This window comes from Benincasa hispida, chromosome 1, assembly GCF_027475165.1.
Source record: "Benincasa hispida cultivar pf3 chromosome 1, pf3_genome.v1.1, whole genome shotgun sequence".
Taxonomy (NCBI): domain Eukaryota; kingdom Viridiplantae; phylum Streptophyta; class Magnoliopsida; order Cucurbitales; family Cucurbitaceae; genus Benincasa; species Benincasa hispida.
Window position 1 is genome coordinate 84,055,967 of NC_143478.1, and position 17,840 is coordinate 84,073,806.

At 33.1% G+C, this 17,840-nt stretch overlaps 2 protein-coding genes across 5 annotated transcripts; both read left to right on the forward strand.

Annotated features, from left to right (window-relative positions):
- Positions 1 to 4,019: 4,019 nt before the first annotated feature.
- Positions 4,020 to 13,149, forward strand: LOC120089982 (E3 ubiquitin-protein ligase DA2L-like). 4 transcript variants are annotated; one of them, XM_090316697.1, is made up of 11 exons: positions 4,047 to 4,464; positions 4,675 to 4,804; positions 5,053 to 5,130; positions 5,300 to 5,740; positions 6,082 to 6,133; positions 6,211 to 6,256; positions 6,365 to 6,446; positions 6,561 to 6,705; positions 6,802 to 6,910; positions 10,231 to 10,297; positions 12,068 to 13,149. In XM_090316697.1, exons 4-11 carry the CDS (start codon positions 5,549 to 5,551, stop codon positions 12,692 to 12,694), a joined length of 1,320 nt encoding a protein of 439 aa, XP_090172823.1. In that variant the 5' UTR covers positions 4,047 to 4,464; positions 4,675 to 4,804; positions 5,053 to 5,130; positions 5,300 to 5,548; the 3' UTR covers positions 12,695 to 13,149. The 4 variants fall into 4 exon arrangements, with proteins under 4 accessions (XP_038903386.1, XP_038903369.1, XP_090172823.1 ...); XM_039047449.2 differs by having other exon boundaries at positions 4,052 to 4,464; positions 10,222 to 10,297; XM_039047458.2 differs by lacking the exon at positions 4,675 to 4,804 and having other exon boundaries at positions 4,020 to 4,464.
- A 144-nt stretch (positions 13,150 to 13,293) lies between these two features.
- Positions 13,294 to 16,552, forward strand: LOC120090001 (uncharacterized). Its single transcript, XM_039047471.2, has 2 exons — positions 13,294 to 14,362; positions 16,018 to 16,552. Exons 1-2 carry the CDS (start codon positions 14,142 to 14,144, stop codon positions 16,457 to 16,459), a joined length of 663 nt encoding a protein of 220 aa, XP_038903399.1. The 5' UTR covers positions 13,294 to 14,141; the 3' UTR covers positions 16,460 to 16,552.
- The last annotated feature ends 1,288 nt before the right edge of the window (positions 16,553 to 17,840 follow it).

A 17,840-nucleotide genomic window follows, 5' to 3' on the forward strand; every position in this document is an offset into this window, starting at 1 on the left:
TGAGATAATTAGAATCCTACTCTTAAATTTCGTAGCTTCCGTATTATTTCATCTCTACAACTTAAGCAGCATAGTGTGTGCAGCAAGCACACTACCATATGCAGGTTTTCTCTTTTACAAACCATACTCTTCACCTCTTCATAGTTCAGATAAATTTACTTATTACTAGTATTAGGTAAGGCTATGGACATTTTTTTTATCTAAATTTTGGCATCAATACGCCATATGGAGTTGAATTAATAATAATAATAATAATAATAATAATAAATAAATAAATAAATAAGCATGACAAACTAATATATATCTATATATATATACTATAATAGAGTATACTGAAGAGCTTATAAGAAAAAAAAGAATATAGTGAAGAGGATATGATCACGTGATTTGGTTGTATATGAATCGTTGGACCGACTTTGACATAAATAAACAAAATTAATTTAAAAAATTAAAAATAACAACACTAAAAATAATAATAATAATAAATGTCTAGTACGGTAATTTCATATAGGAAAAAGGGACACGAGTCAGAAAATCTGGGAATTCTGGTCAACAAATTTTAACGGTATGATACACATCTTAACAAAACGTCAACCATTTTGTGGGCCCCACTTTCCCCTCTTTATCTTTGATTTATGATTAATAATAATAATAATACGCTTCACTTAATTTACAAACCCGCGTGTATTATACTCTCTCAAATATTGGTCCAATACCAATATTAAGTCAAGTCATACGAGGGTCAACGGGGAGAAGTGGGGACAAAAAGGACTTTTTGATCTTTTTATTTTGAAGTAATATGAGAAATCGAATCATCCTATTTTTTACGGAACGTGGAATGTTGAGTTGGTTATTTTCATATTCATTAACATGTGAATTACAATAGCTTACGTTTAAAATTGGGGGTGCAACAAAAAAATCGAAAATCGAACCGATTCAAACTGATTCACTTGGTTTGGTTCTTTAGTATAAAACATTTTGATTTGTATTCGGATAAAACAAAAAAGTAGTATTGATTTGGATTGGTTATTGGTTAAAAAAACCAATCAAAACTAAATCAAACCAAAGGTATGTATATCCTTAGGAAAACTCTAACATTAGTTATCTCTTAGAGGATGTTTGGGCAAAAACTATCATGAGATTATAATAATCACCTATTATTATAGTAAATACTATTTCAAAACCATTAATTAGCTATAGTCAATACTATTTCAAAACTTTCATTTACTACAACATTTACTATTTGCTACAATTTTTACTATTTTACATTCATTATTATTTTTATTCTTTGTGTTATGGTGTTTACTATTTCATTCTTAAACTAAAATACTTTACACTTCAAACACATACTATTATAATCCGAACTAAAATAATCTGCATCCTTAACACAAACTATTATAACTTAACTATAATAATTGCGACTATAATATCTAATTCCTTGCTCTAAACGCATCCTTAGTATTTTAATTATTATGGTACATGCATATTTGTTGTTTAAAAAAAGAGAAATTATTATGGAGAATATTAATGTTTGTTATTTAGAAGTATGCCTAGAAAAAATAAAAATGGAAAGTTTCTTATATATTGAAAAATCCTAAAAAATATTTACACTTTATAGCAAAAAGTTTAACAAGTGCTTGTACTTTTGGAACTATTTACTATAAAGTATAAATATTTTTAAATCTTTTTTTTAATATTTAAAAAGACTCAAATTTTTATCTATGAAAAAAGAAATAGGTCTAATTTTAATATGAAAATAACAGTAAGAGCTAATTAAAAGAATGAAAGGAAAAAAGAAAATGCAAAAAATCGAGAACCAACCCAATAATAAATAAAATTGAATAAAAACCAATCAATTAGTTTTTTTTCTTTATTGGACATCAGTATGGATCCTTTTCTACAAAATTAATTGATTTGATTTGATTTTTGGTTGGCCCTAAAAGCGACAAAACCGAACTGATTTTCATTCATATTTATGGATGCATACTATCGAATTGACTTTCACTCATATTTGGGATGCATACTATTTTAGGCATACCAACTTAGTCTGAGTTACAAATGAGGAGAGAAGATGATTACAAAATAGTTTACTTCGTAAACAATGTTGATTTTCAAATAGTTTTACTAGGGGTCTTAACAAAAATTGATTACCTAGAAAAATCGATCAAGCTAACCCAATAGTTTAGATTGAGTTCAAATAAATGAAAATTTTATAGATGGGATTGGTTCATAGGTCACTTAAAATAACTCAAACTTATTATATATTAACTTTAAAATATATATATATATTTTTACTTATACAATTATATATACATATATTTATTTTAATTTTATTTAATTTCGAAGGGATAACTTATTCTCCAACAACTTTTAAAATAGTTTTTTTTAACACTTTGGAAAGAAATTTTTCATTAAATAAAAATTGAAATTGAGTTTTATTCTTAATTGGATAAATGAAAATAATTAAATTAAATTTTTACATATTAACATTTTACTTATTTTTAAAATAAAAATTTTAATAAATAACACGAGTAACCCGAACCAACCCAATCTAACCCAAATATTTATGGTTGGGTTGGATCAAGTTCATTTTTTTAATAAAGGTTATTTAAATTTAAGAAATTTACAACTCGAACAATTAGATTGAGTCTAAAAAATTCTTCAACCCAATTCAACTCAACCCACGAATACCCTTTAAGTTTTACTATAACTAAATATGTGGTATAATAATTGAAAAATTCAACTAATACAACGGGAGACCAAAACATTGAGTTGACCTCTACTCCACAAGACAAGTTGAGGCTAAACATCCACTGAAATATTAATTTACAGTCGGAAGGTAGAATTTATCTAATAAGAGAATTCAGTTACTTTTTTTAATTATGTATAAAAAACGGAGATTTTTAGATTATTTACTATTTTTAATCATCAATTATATATATGGATAATGACATTGATTATGTATGAATAAAAAAATTTAATAAATATAACATCAATAATATAAGAGATTTGAATCACAAACTTTTCGATCACTAATACATATATATTGTATATCAACATTCTACCAAAAAAATTACAATAATCAAATATACTAACAAAAACAGATTTTCCCGTCTCTAACAAAATATCACAAATACATTTCTTTATTTTTTTTCAATCCTTGAATCTACTATCAAGAAAAATACATCAATGATACATCTACAATCTATCATTATTGAATATTTTATGACTTTTTAATTCAATCAACAAGAAACATTCATTGATATTTATTACGTGTCATGGTAACATTTTTTTATGACAATTTATCATAGTCAATAAATGACCTAAAACTTTTATTTTTCTATCAATTAAACCAAATATACCATTAAGCGTTATTATTTATTTGAAAAATACACACATTTTTTTTTTCTATATTGTGAATCTTTAAAAATTACCTTCACTTTAGAATGAGTATGACAATAATTTGGAACGGTATAGAGTGTTTGACTCCCAATATAGTAGAAATATCAATTTGTCTCTTAATGCTAATATCAAACCTTTAATTAGGTAATTGATGAACGTGTGATATTAAATTTTCACCAACAAGTGACATGTTCATCAATTTTTCTACATTTTCATAGATTCACTATCAACATTAAGGGGTGGTGGATTGATACTTCAATAATATTGTAAATAGATCTATGAAACATACAAAATAAGAAACAAAATGTTAATGTAAAAATAATATAAATAAATAAACAAATTAATTTCTTTAAGTAACGTAAAATGCTTATTTATTAATTTAAGAAAAATGTTAAACTTTGTTTAAACGGAAATTAATATGATAATCTATCGACGCCAAAAATGGGAATGAGCAAGAGAAAGTGCAGGACACGGCAAAGAGAAGCGCGTGAAGCAAAGAAAGACGGTCGGATGACTCAGCTCCTCCTTTCGGCTTTATAAGATGATGATGTTCATGATGATGATGATGTAATATATGTATGTATGAATGTATGTATGATGGGATGGTGAATGAACTTAAGAGATTATTCTTTTCTTGCTTTGTCACTCCACCGCCCGTTCTTTGCTTCATTCAATCCTCATCCAATTCTCCTCAATTTTTTCCATCAATATTAAATTTTCCCTATCAGATTTCGAACATCAAATCCAAAATAAAACAAACCCATTTTTTCTCTTTTCTTTTTTTGTATTTAATTTTATCCAATTTCCCCATTTTTTGCTTCTTCTCGTTGTACGAATTTGCAAAAGCGGAAGCTTATTAAGACAGAAGAAAACCCATTTTAGTCTCTTTCTCTCTCTCTTTCTCTTTCTCTCGCGCGCTCTCAGAGAAGAACCTTCTGATCGTGTTCCTCTTCTTGGTAGCAAACCAAATCTTTCTGTCTTCATTCTCTTCTCTTACGCAGGCTATCTCTCTATCTCCACTCCGCATTTTGTCTTCTTTACTCTCTCTTTTCCAATTCCCAGGTGGGTTCCATTCCAATTCCAATTCCCTCTTCTCGTTCTTCTTCTTTCTTGTCTTTGATTCGTCTTTTCTGTGTCTAAAGAAACACTCAATACCTGTTCATTTCTTCTTTTCTTGTTTGAGTGTTCTTTCTTTTCGAATTCTGTTGTTGTTGCTGCTGTTGGGTCTCTTATTTTGCTGGTTTTCTGCAACTACTTGTTGATAATTTGTAGGGAAGTGCGTGTAGTGAACTGGGTCGGGTTGTTTTTCTTGTTTGTCTTTCTCTTTCGATCGGAATTGGTCTTCGCCTCTTAAAGTTGTGGTGGATTTTAGCTCACAATGCTTCTGTGCGAAGAACTTAGGGTTCGTCCCAGATTTTGATTTCCATCTTCGAGCTATGTGGCATTGCTTATTAGTGAATTCCTTTGTTTCAATGGATTTTTGCAGCATGTTCTTTTTGTTTCTTTGTTTCTGGCATCGTTTTGGATACTGATTGTTGTTTGACATTACTTGTAGGGAAGAAAAATTAGGGTTCTTAACATTATGAATTTGTCTGGTTTTTGTTCTGTTCTTTATTATGTGGTGAAGCTTATTTTCTTTTTCTTTCTTAGGGCTTGATTTTGTTCGGTTGAGCGTTCAAACCCAGAGATGCATATGTTTCTTCAACTGGTGGTACTATGGTAAAACAGGTACAGGACTCTGACCATAATTCTCCAACCTTATAACCTTAGGGATAAATTTGGATAATTGGATTGCAAATTCTTGATTTTTCTTCTTCTTTAATAATAATAATAGTAAATAAATAAATAAGAATCTGGTTCTCAGGTTTTGTGATTCTTTTGCTTTCATGTTATGCAGGATTGTGACCATTTCAATTTGCCACGGATATCACGGAACGGCACAGAAAAGTATCAGATGGCTAGTGTATTATATCATGAGGATAGTTTATAATTTCAAGTTATTACATGTTAAAACAAGGAACTAGTATAACTCATGCGGTTCCTTGTTTATAGAAGTAATCGTTAGAGAGTTTTTGCTGATGCTGCTGTCAGCTTATTTCCGCTCAAGAACTTGAACAATAATTGAATTCAAATAAATTCTTATTACATGGGTAATAAGCTTGGAAGGAGGAGACAAATGGTTGATGAGAAGTACACAAGGCCCCAGGGGCTTTACAACCATAAAGAAGTGGATCATAAGAAACTTAGGAAACTCATACTTGAATCAAAGCTTGCGCCATGTTATCCTGGAGATGAAGAATCTGCCTCTGATCTTGAAGAATGCCCTATATGCTTTCTGGTTTGTCATCACTCTTGGGTTTTAAAGGCTCTTTTTCCTTTTTCCCTATATCTGGATGGCTTTGTCTCATTCATTTTTTCCGTCTGGCTCTGGTGGATTAAAATATTAATTGTCTACATAGCTATAGAAAGTTTAACAACACGCTCTCGCTCTCTTTTTCTTGGAACGGTTACAGGAATTTAATCGTTTTTTTATTTCACTATTTCTTATGTTGTGAGTTCCTTTGTTAAATCTCTTTCATTTTCCATATTTTTTTAGATAACAAATTGAAATGTTATAGTTCATCTGTATTTTTGGATGTTGTAACCTCTTCTTTTCTTTTCTTTCCTCCTGCCTTTCAGTATTATCCGAGTCTCAATCGATCAAGATGTTGCATGAAAAGCATTTGTACAGGTACAGTGGGATAAATTTCACAAATGATTTATGATATGAATTTCATTTAGTCTGATAAATGTCCCTTCTTTTTCCAGAGTGTTTTCTACAGATGAAAGTTCCAAATTCTACCCGGCCTACACAGTATCCTTCACCATGCATGTCATACCTCCATATATATAATATGCTTTTTTAGTTTACTTTAAAGCTTTACTTCACCACTGGCATGCTTGTATATCTTAACTTGAGGAGATGTCCTTTTTGCAAAACCTCAAATTATGCTGTGGAGTATAGAGGTGTGAAATCAAAAGAAGAGAAGAGCTTGGAGCAAATTGTAAGATTCGATAATGTCATATTTGGTATTGTTATTTATTGGAACTAAGGGGTATCTAAAGCTCCTATCCCAATTGAAACCTATGATTAAACAACATTTATTGAAATTTCCCAGGAAGAACAGCGTGTTATAGAAGCAAAGATTAGAATACGGCAGCAGGAACTTCAGGATGATGAGGAAAGAATGCAGAAAAGACATGAATTAAGTACCTCTAATGCTGATACCACTGTGGAAGATGGTGAAGACAGCCCTGCAGCTGGTAGAATTTTACATCATGCAGGTGTTTTGTATTTGTGAAATCTTTTTCTGACTGCTGAGAAATGTTTATAATCCTTTATGCGCTTCATTTTGGCAGTTCCATCTTCTCAATCTCCTGCCGAAGATGAGGAAATAGTTGGCTTGCAAGATTCTTGTATGACCCAAGTCAGACCGCCACCACCTCCTATTCCTATTAGAAGCAACAGGTTCTTTTTCGTTCTATTCTGATTGTGTTTCTGTCAATTAGTGGACAGGTTTGCCATTAATGTACTTTCATTGATACCTGTGCCACTAATAGAGATGTTCTCTGCTAATAAGTTGAATGGTCAGACTTGCGAGAGAACTCCTTTATATATATCTTTCTAAAAAATCAAACCCTCTTGTTCTTCGACATCAGTTTTGCATACACAAGTACATTTTGATTTGCTTTGCTTCAAAAATGTTTCTGCAAGCAAATAATCATTCTCTCTCTCTCTCTCTCTCTCTCTCTATTTTAACAGTCATTAAATAATTTCCACGGTTCAATTTAACTATTTTGAGCTCTTTTAAATGATTTTCTACCAAACATTGCTCTCCCAGAAATTGTGACTAGTACTCGTTGCTTGATTTTCTTACATACATTTTGGACAAAGAATAAGTTAGTCAGGTTGATATAAAGTTCTCTCCTTCTCTCGGAGTGTGTGGATATATACCCAAGCAACCAGGGAGTTACAAAGAAAGCTCTCTGGTATACTGGATTTTTTCCCCCTAAATTAAAAAAAAAGGTTAATTTCATTTATAGAGTTAGCTGCCCAAAATGGTCATACTGGAAACAAGTGATACCTAGCATGCTCTTATTATCACCAAATCTCACATAAAAGCTTATTTTCTTTCCAACCTCCCCAAATGTTGATAATAGAGAGGTTCCATAAAGCTTTTGGCTTTCGCCTATATCTTGAAAGGTTGGCCAAGGACCAGGATTGGAGAGAAGTAATCACTAGCAGCCAATGTTGGAAGGATGAATTCACACGTGAGCCACTTTCATCTGGAGGAAGGAGTTTTGTGATGTTAAGGAGATAGAAGATTGTTTTCTTTTCTCTAGCTTTATGCCAATAATTGGGGACTTTTGAGTGGGTAAGGATGATACCGATTCCACACACTTGCATTTGCAGATGACCTGAAGATTTAGTGTGGATGATGGGAAAAAACTACGGAATCAAATGATATTCCTAGATTTTTTTCTTGAAGGCTTTCAGCATGAGGACTAACATGGCCAAATCCATGCTAGTAGGAACTAATATTGATTATTGGGATGTATATGACCAGTTACCAGACTCTTTCTCTTGGCATTCCTGGCTAGTTACTTATTTGCTCTAGGGGTTTTTTTCTGGCGGAAAATATCGCCAACTCACCACTTAACAGATCTGGAGTCCGACTTTGGTAAACTTTCTTGGTCCTCAGAATTTACAATCTATCTCTAGCCAAAGTTGTGCAGTTGATTCCTGTTTGATCTATTCTGTTTACCTTCCTCATTTCCCTTTCATTTTCAAATGCCAATAAAGATTTGCAGTAGGTCATAGGCTGGAGAGAAGAATTGGAGATCTTTTATGAGTGTTGGCTTGGGGGAGAAGATAGTTGCCATCTTATTAATTGGATCATCATTTCCTTGCATTCTAATAATGGTGGTGGTCTTGGTCTTGTAGACTTTGGAAGCACATTGTTAACTCTCCAAATGGATTTGGTGATTTTCTGAGGAAGGAAAGAAGAGATGCTTTGGTAAAATATATTTGTAGGGCACTTAATTTAGTGGTTCATGGTTTAAGAGTAAGCTCATTAGTGGAAGAAACCACTGGGGTTTCTTAGGAAAGAAGTAGCAAGTTGGGTGGGTTTATTCTTGTGAGACTGGCTATAGTAACAAGATTTCATTTTAGAGGACTCCTGGATAGTAAGCAGTCTCTATGGATGCTTTTCTGAACAAGTGGTGGCTTAACAGCTCCAGAATAGTGCGGAAAGTGTAGGAACTACCTGATGGGAGAAATTTTATGGATCAGGAGTCTTTTAAGTGGCCTGGTTGTATGGATTCCTTCAGACTTTCAAACCGAACAAGGCTAAGGGATTCTGGAAGACGCAGTCTTGAGAATTCTAGCTGATATTCGGTGAAAGTCTATATTCTACCAGTTGACAGCTAGACATATCGTCTTGCATTAGAGTCTTATCAAAACTGTTTGAAAATTAAATGTTCCAACAGTGCTAAGCTCATTCATGTGGACAGTAGTATCAGTCTAAGAACTTGGAGGAAATACAATATTTCCTATTTGTTTCTTAGTGGAAGCATTTTGTGCAAAAGGAAGCAGATGACAGGCCCAAATGTATCCAGTAGCCCTGCACGAATAAATGTTGGATGAATCTCTTGGCATTTTATGGAATGAGCTAGTGCTTCCCTAGAAAAATTCAAGGTCTGCCTTGTGGTCACGGGGTTGAAGGAAAAGCCAAGGTCCTAGAGCCAATGTGGTGAAAACATCATTGCAATGGATTTGGAAAGAAAGAGACAGTTTTGAAGATAGATTCAGAGATTGGGAAGAAGTGTGAAGGTTAGCTAGACTTTTTCCAGACGTTTTTGCAATTATATTTTTATCAGTTCTTTCTGTAATCTTTCCCTTGGCTTTTTAGGGCTCTTTGTCCTCCTGTATTTCTTATAATTTCCACAAAAATTTCTGGACTCTCTCTCTGTTTGGGAAGGGGTTTGGGTGGGTAGAAAAGGAATCCCAAACCATCCATAGGGTTGCTGGTTGTTCAACTAGTTTCCTTATATTAAATGAAAAATCCTTTAGGGCCGTGGAAGAGTATCTTTCAAATGGAGAAAGCACGTCAGATCAACTCTGATACTTTTAAGTTTAATCATGTGATGTGAGGTACATTGTCAGTTAAGTATTTTTTACTGAAAAAAAGATATAAGCCTAGAATCAATTAAAATTCAGTGAAATATTAGGATTCTTCATTGTACTTAGCTTACCTAGGTGACAGAAACATTTGAATTTTCTTTGTCTCTTCATTTGGAAAGTTCAAGGGCTTTTAGAAACCATTAGACATGTATTCTTATAGTTAATACAAGCTGAGAATTTTATTTGTTTGTTTTTTCCCCTCCAGGAAGAGTCGTTTCTAGAAGTTGTTTTTATTATTTTGTTATAGAAAATTTTCTATTTAAGGTCTTTGGAAGTCATGTTCTTTGGGGACGATAAGGGGACATGAGACAGAAGTACATTTGCTGAAATCAGACTTTTTAAACCTAAATTTTGATTATTTTCTTATAAATTTGATCTATGGTCTTCTGATGATGGTAGGTTGTGGTGTGTAGTCCGAACTATATATATATAATATTGGATAAAAGCAACAACTTTCATTGAGAAGGAAATGAATACAAGGGCATACAGAAACTTTAGCCAACAAAAGGGGATTCACTAGAGATCTATATTTATACGTTGTGTCCTTGCTTTATGAGATGGTTTTTCTGGCTGGATTCTAACAATCTCCTATTTAGAAATTTCAGGGATGATGAATTTGACCTGGATCTTGAGGACATAATGGTCATGGAAGCAATCTGGCTCTCAATTCAGGTAAATAGCTCACCAATATATTGTAGAACTATTCTAGGTTTTTTTTTTTTTTTAAACCTCTTATACCTTTGGTGGAATTCTCTTCCCCAGTTTTTATTTTATGGCACTAGAGACCTAATTTGGTTCAAGAAGTAATACATGAAGGATCGTTTAAAAAAAAAGGTTTTATTTTCTCCACTGATGGAAAATTGTAACCAGAGATAATTCATAACTATCTTTAGGTGTATCATGTTACTTTTCAGAAAAAAAAAAGGATGATTCGTTATGAACAAGGGGTATTGACTTCCACAATGATGTCCGTCCTAATGAACTTTGTCATCTATTATATAATCTATGGAGCCTGAAAATTTTGATGACCTCTAATGAGGTTTGTCGTTGGTTTTAGTAGCTGAGGGAATCACGTTCCAATCACTGAGTAGGGTTTTTCTGTTATTGAATTGTCCACAATCATGGAAAAGTACACCATCAAGCTTCCCTAGCCTTGACAAAATTCATAGAGGATTCCTCCTCCTTCTCCCTTTCCTTATATCAATGATTTTCTTTTTCTTTTTGTAAATCATTGGACTCTGCGGGCAAGCTTATATGCAACTTTCTCAAATTATGAGAACATCTGCTAAACCTTACAGCATCTGAATTTAGAGAACGTAGATATATATATAACTATCCATTTCTAATTACAGAACTCCTTTGAGTAAGATCTTGATAAAGATGCTATTATATAACCATAATATCCCAAACCTCCTACCATTCCTACAAGTGTGTTGAGGAAAACTCTTCTGTTTCTGTCAAGCTGTATCTTCCAACGGATTGATCTTGTAGCACTGTGCCTAAAAGGTTTTGGTTTTCCTTTGAGGTTAATGGTACTCAACTCGACCCAACCCCAAGCATGAGAGACCTTGTGCAGACTGGGAGCTGCAGAGCAGGTTCCACCATGATCAAATGGGGAAGAGACAATCCTAGAACGGATGTGTAGCAATTCATTAAAATGCTTAGAATGGTTTGGATTTTTGTGTTGGCTATTACCATTCGTGCTGGTTCTGCCAAAGTAAAAACCGAATGGAATAACTTAACTCGAATGGGATATCTTTGAAAATATTTGTTGAAAAGATTCTTTGGCAAAACCGCTCTGCAAGATAGATTTGGTTGAAAAAAATGGCCACGGCCTTCTGACTCCAGTCTGAATTTTTTCCGAGAAAGAGAAGCATTCCGACATATTCATGAGTCTATCCCTTCTTGAAAGAACACTTGGGCATTAGCTTGGTCAGCACAGCATGCTGTGCATACTCTGAAGTTCTTGCTATTTGTAATTGGAACAATCTTGGCAACCCAAGGAGAATCAAATTAGCAAACCAAGGATCATTTCAAAATTTGGACCATCTTCTTCAGTGACTCTTGCAGAATATTTTAACTTTTTTGTAGGAGCCATGATGATTTTAACTTCCAACTCCAAATACACCTGAATTTACGACGTCCTTTCATTGGTTGGCTTAATTATTGTGGTTGAATTAATAATAGCTACTATCAAATGTTTGTACAGTGTGTGTTGAGTAGAGGACTTCCAAGTTTCATTTGTACAGAAGACATATAATGGGAGTCTGTAGCTTGAAAATACGTAATATTACGAATCTGAAAAAGAAGAAAAAGAAAAAGACAAAACTACTGATTTTTTTTATGCTTGATGGTTTGCCTACTGACTCACGTTTGAATAGGCTGTAGTATGGTTTTATTCGTGTTTACTTCATTAAACTGTATAAAAATTGAAATATTCAGGAGAAAGGAAGGCATAAAGATCCTGTTTACCCTGAGGCTGCTTCTTCTGATCAATATGCAACAGAAGGTCGATATGTCTCTCCAGCCACCATTCCATTGGCTGGAACATCATCATCCCCGTCTGGAGGTCTTGCTTGTGCCATAGCTGCTCTTGCAGAGCAGCAGCAGATTGGCAGGGGGCCATCATCCACTTGCATAAATGGAGATTCGCCTGTCTTCAACATGCTTCCTGGAGCCACGGAATTCTACAACAGGATGAACAACAATGTAGAAAACTATCCACCTGCCCAAGTCTCGATCAGTGCAGAAAATTATGCACCTGCACAAGTTTCAACAATCGATGCAGTACCAGACTGTAGGATGATCTTGACCAGAAATGGAGAGTGGAATCTAGACCATCAATCAGAAGAAGCTGAAGCTGGGACAAGCTACCCAACGTCAGACTCGACCGAAGATAATGGTACTGAATGTGCTTTACCTACAGCTAATGCAATGGATGGTGGAAACCAAGCAACAATGCCCATCATTCCTCAAAATTTTGAAGAGCAGATGATGCTGGCCATGGCTGTTTCTCTAGCAGAGGCTCGAGAAGTGTCTATTGGACCGGGGCATTCCTGGCAGGAATGATTGTGTGATCATATCTGAACTGGAAGATTCGATTGTAGTCAACATGAATATAACTGGCAGAACGTCGGTTGGCTGAACCGAGCTGCGAGCTAGGGAATGCAGACAAGGAGTGGCATAATGTTTGTTTGTTGAAAGGTGAAGGTGGCAACTCCTCTTCCCCCAGCCCCTCGGGTGAAAAAAAAAAAGGGAATACAAATTCTTTTAGTGAATTTAAAAATTTGGTGGTTCATTCAAGTTCATGGTTGGCAATATTTCTTTCTTTCTTTCTTTTTTTTTCCACCTTTTTTCAATATAAAAATGATTGAAATCTTGTTTGAGGTTGTGGAAGGCAGTTTATGGTGTTTTTCTAGTGCACTCTGTAATGTATGGGTCTTATATGTAAAGTATTTTTCTCCCTCCAATGTTCCTTATTAAACTTTCTTCAAAATAATATGTTGTCAACTTATCATAACAAACCTTTTTTCGTTTTTTTAGTATAGTTGAGGTAGAGGATTTGAACTACTGGTATTCATATGTTGGGTTGGATTGGAGAATTTTTCAAATTTAACCCAATTGTTTGGATGTTAAGTTTCTTCAACCCAAATAACTCTTATTAGAAAATAAATTCAACTCAATTCAATTATGAAACATTTGGGTTGAGTTGATTTAGGTTACTCAAGTCATTTATTTAAACTTTTGTTCTAAAAAAGGTAAAATGTTAGGGCTTGTTTGTTATGTTGGAATGGGATGAGTTTGGAATGGAATGTAATAAAAATTTCACGTTAAGCGTTTTGGATCTGATTTGTAATATCAATTTCATTCCGTTCCTATAGTTTTCAACCCAACTCACTTTCCCACTGTTATCATGTTTCACGATTTCATTTTCATTCCGTCCTTGACATAGCATGTATTCCAACATTTTTCTAATTCTCAATAATTCTTATTACATCCAGGTTCTCAAACAACTTCATAATGCGTAAACATTTTATTTAACTATTTTCATATATTGAATAAAAATTAACAACTCCTAAATTTTTAATAGTAAAGAAAGAAAGTTTCCAATTCAAAGATTGTACGGATTGGATTAAGTTGATCGGGTTTTTTTTGAGCCATCGAGTTTTTTGAAATTCCTATTCCAAATCTTGTGGTTTCTAACATATGTATATGTCAATTGAACTATACTTTAGTAAACTCTTTGACATCAAATATTAGACTTTTGAAATAGTAATTAAAGTATGATGCACATTATGTTGGGATTGTGTGGAGGCTATGGCTTCCCTTGATTATTATCCAAGAATAATTCAAATAAAAGAGAGATTGGAATTTGATGGAAGTGTAAAAGATCATATACAAGAAGTGCAAAAAGTAGAAAAGAACGAGTGGATGTCACTTACCCCGTGGCTCATCCTTTTTTAAGTTTTATCGCTCTCTCTCTCTCTCTCTCTCTCTCTCGGAGTGGAATTCCGCCATGGTGAAGCTTTGGGGTGTCTTGAGCCTTGTGATGGTGATCTTGATGCCGGCGTACTCCAAGTTTCCTCCGACTTGCAATCGCATCGAGTGCCCTGCCTACGACGTCATAGACTCCGGCGATGAGTTCGAGATACGGCGTTACAATTCCCCTGTTTGGGCCTCCACCGCTCCCATTCCCGATATCTCTCTCCGTGAAGCAACCAGAGCAGGCTTTCTCCAGTAATCCTCTACTTCTCTCCTCTCTTCCTAATTCCCAATTCTTTCTTTTTTATTATCTAATTTCCAATTCATTCCTTCATTCCTTCATTCGTATATTTTAGATTTTACTTCCTTCTGAGTTTGATGCATCCATTAGCTTTTCTCCAATTGCTCTTTCATTATTCATCATTCACCCATAACATACATTTCTTTCTTTTCTTTCTTTTGTCTCTTACTCTTCCTAATCCCTATTTTTTGTCATGTCTCAATTTATTCTCCATATGTGTAACCATTTAATTCACCCATAAAAATATTTAATAATTTTGACTTTCCTTATTTATTGATTTTTTAAATTAGACTAAATCCTTTCAATATTTAAATTACAAATAGTATTATTTTTTATTTTTAAAATCAAATCTATTTCTTCTCCGTTGAGTTTCTAGCTAAATTTAAAAAATAAAAACAAATTCTTAATAGTTATTTTTTTAATTTTTAAAATTCGACTTAGTTTTTTAAACCTTTAATAAAAAGTAGATAACAAAAGAAGAAATTTGGAGATGGAAGTGAATATCTATAGACTTAAAATAAAAAAATAAAAAAAACTAAAAACGAAATCGTTACTAAACGGGATTTAATTGTTAGGAGTTAAAATTTAAGACTAAACTGCAGATGGTAATTCAATTACAAATCAAAATTCAAGCACCAGATATGAAAACTTAAAGACATATAAACCCCAAAAAGAAATTTAGTACGTAATAACCTTAACATTTAGGAGTGAATTCTAGTTTCTTTCTTTCAGTATGGAGTTCATTTAGACCATGGAAATCGATAAGCTTCTGGGCTTGGGCTTCTCTATCTTTTGAATTCATTTTTTTTTTTAATACTATGGTAGTAGATGCTACATTTAATTAGTTGAGAATGATATAAGGAGTAAGTTGTCACAGTAAGTATAATTCGGCGGTAATAACATGTACTCATCCCCTTTAAAAAACCATAGAGGGTAGGTAAATAGAAATATTAGAAATTTTTTCATGTTTGGTTAAGACACTGTATCATCAATCTAAAAGTTAGAGGTTCATATCTTCATTTCTAGATATTGAAGTAAATAATAAATTCATGAAGAGAATTGACTAGTTATATGGAGAAAAGTGAACTATGGTGGGAGGTTGAATTTTCAATTATGTGTTTAATAAATTCTTGATTTATTTGAAATCCTTATAAATTCACGAATCTACTAGACATAAAGTTGAAAGTTTATAATATCATTAGACATAAAATTCAAATTTATATTTAAGAGATCAATTAATTTATAAAGAAACACAAACTTAAAAATTTAGATGCAGTACTATATCTTCCACTGGAAAGAATTCTTTTTGTGCCAAATGATAAAAAGATATTTCATATTAAGATTTAGAGTGAATCGAATTTGTCCTTTTTAAGATTAAAGGATTTTAACAAATATGCAATTTTTGTCACTTAAAGGTGTTTTAGTCTACTAATGAGTTTGATGATCACTTAAACATCTTTATTTGCTTTTGATACTTTTTAGACCTTCATGAGTATTGCCTTAAATTTTTGGCATGACTACCTAGGAGCCCTTTTTTCCCTCTGAAATCGTTAGTTACTTCTATTTTCTAATAGATTTATTAGATTGTCTGATTTACTTCTTCCATTAGATTGTTCGATTACATTCAAGGAAAGAACAGTTACAACGAAAAGATAGAAATGACAGCACCGGTGATCACGGAGGTTTCTCCGAGCGATGGACCGTTTTGTGAATCGTCATTTGTCGTTAGCTTCTACGTACCGGGAGTGAACCAAGCAGATCCACCCCCAGCCAGAGGGCTTCATGTACAGAGATGGAATTCAACATATGTAGCAGTTAGACAATTTGGAGGGTTTGTTTCTGACGAAAACATTGGAAGTGAAGCTGCTGCTTTGGATGAAAGTGTTTTTGACACAAAGTGGGGTGCAGCAATAAGCAAGAGCCGTGGTGGTGGCAGTGGTGCTTCCATTTATACTGTGGCTCAGTACAATTCCCCTTTTGAGTTTGAAGGTCGAGTCAATGAGATTTGGTTCTTGTTTGATATTGAAGATGTAGCTGCAGCTCAGGCTTAGAAATAAAATTTAGTGTTTAATGCTAAATTAAAAACTTTTTCTCTTCTTGTTTATGACAAAATCCTTCAATAAAATATTAGGGAGTTCCAGATATTGATCTTTTGTTTTGTATGGTTTTGTTTTGCTTCACTATTCATAGGTTAGATTCAAATGTTTGGGTCTTTTTTAAGCCTTTTTTTTTTCTGGGTACAAATTATCCTAAAAGTTTGGAGGAGGTTTCAATCATGTGCTCTTAAACTTTAAGGATTTTCATTTTTACTCTTAAACTTTGGAATTTATTCTAAAAATACTTTATTAGAGGACTGTGGAAAGAACTAGAATACATATGTGACAGTATGTGAATTATTTTCTTAAGTTGGTGTGGCAACCATATATAAAAATTGCGTAAATGATTTTTTATGATATTTTTTGAGATGAAATAAATGGTAAAAAAAATATCTTAATGATTTATGTAGTTGCAAATATTAGCACATGTATACATTTTGATTCTTACACGTTAGTTTTCAATGAAAAAGATATATTTTTTGCCACAATTTCAAAGGTTAAAAATAAAATTAAAGAAGTTTCAAAGTCTAAAAGTATAAATTAAATATACTCCAAAGCCTTCAAGCGGGAGTGGTCTGGAAGGAAACTGCCGCCGCCTGTGATCAAATCTAATGCCTTGAAAGTTATCAAGCTTATTAATAGGGTGTATTCTTTGCTTTTTGATATTTGTCCCTACAGAGGAAAACAAATTTACTCTTTTCCAATTGAATTCTCCCATGGAGGTTGAGACTTGTTCTATTGGCTTTACCTGTTAAAGAAAAAAACAAAAAAAACAAAAACATTTCTTTGAGAACATGTGTGCAGTGGATCCAAATGGTATAGTGGAGAAGAAAAAGGTGTTCGGGCTTTTTTTTCCCTGTTTGGAGAGAAAATAAACAAATGAAAACTTTTTTAATATGCGAAATGGTTTAATCAATGAGAAAAACGTGTTTGGTTTTTTCTTGTATGCATGTTTTAAGAGAAAATAAACAAACAAACAAAACTTTTAATTTGTGTAGTTTTTATGGATGTTAGGGTTGGGAAAACCCCCAACTTTTATCGCAAGAATAAGTAGAAAAGTAATAGAGAAATTAAAAAAAACAATAAAATTGGAAATACAAAAATTTACGTTGAAAATTTCGGAGAAAAACCACGACCCACCATAAAGAAATCTACTATGTGAAAAATTGTTATAATCACACATAATAATTCTTTCCTCGATCCCAATTACAAGAGCACTCTCTCAAAGCTTTTGACTACTCACACCTTTTTCCTACTCTCCAACTAGAGAAGAGGACTCTCTCAAAGCTTTTGACTACTCACATCTTTTTCCTACTCTTCAACTAGAGAATATAAA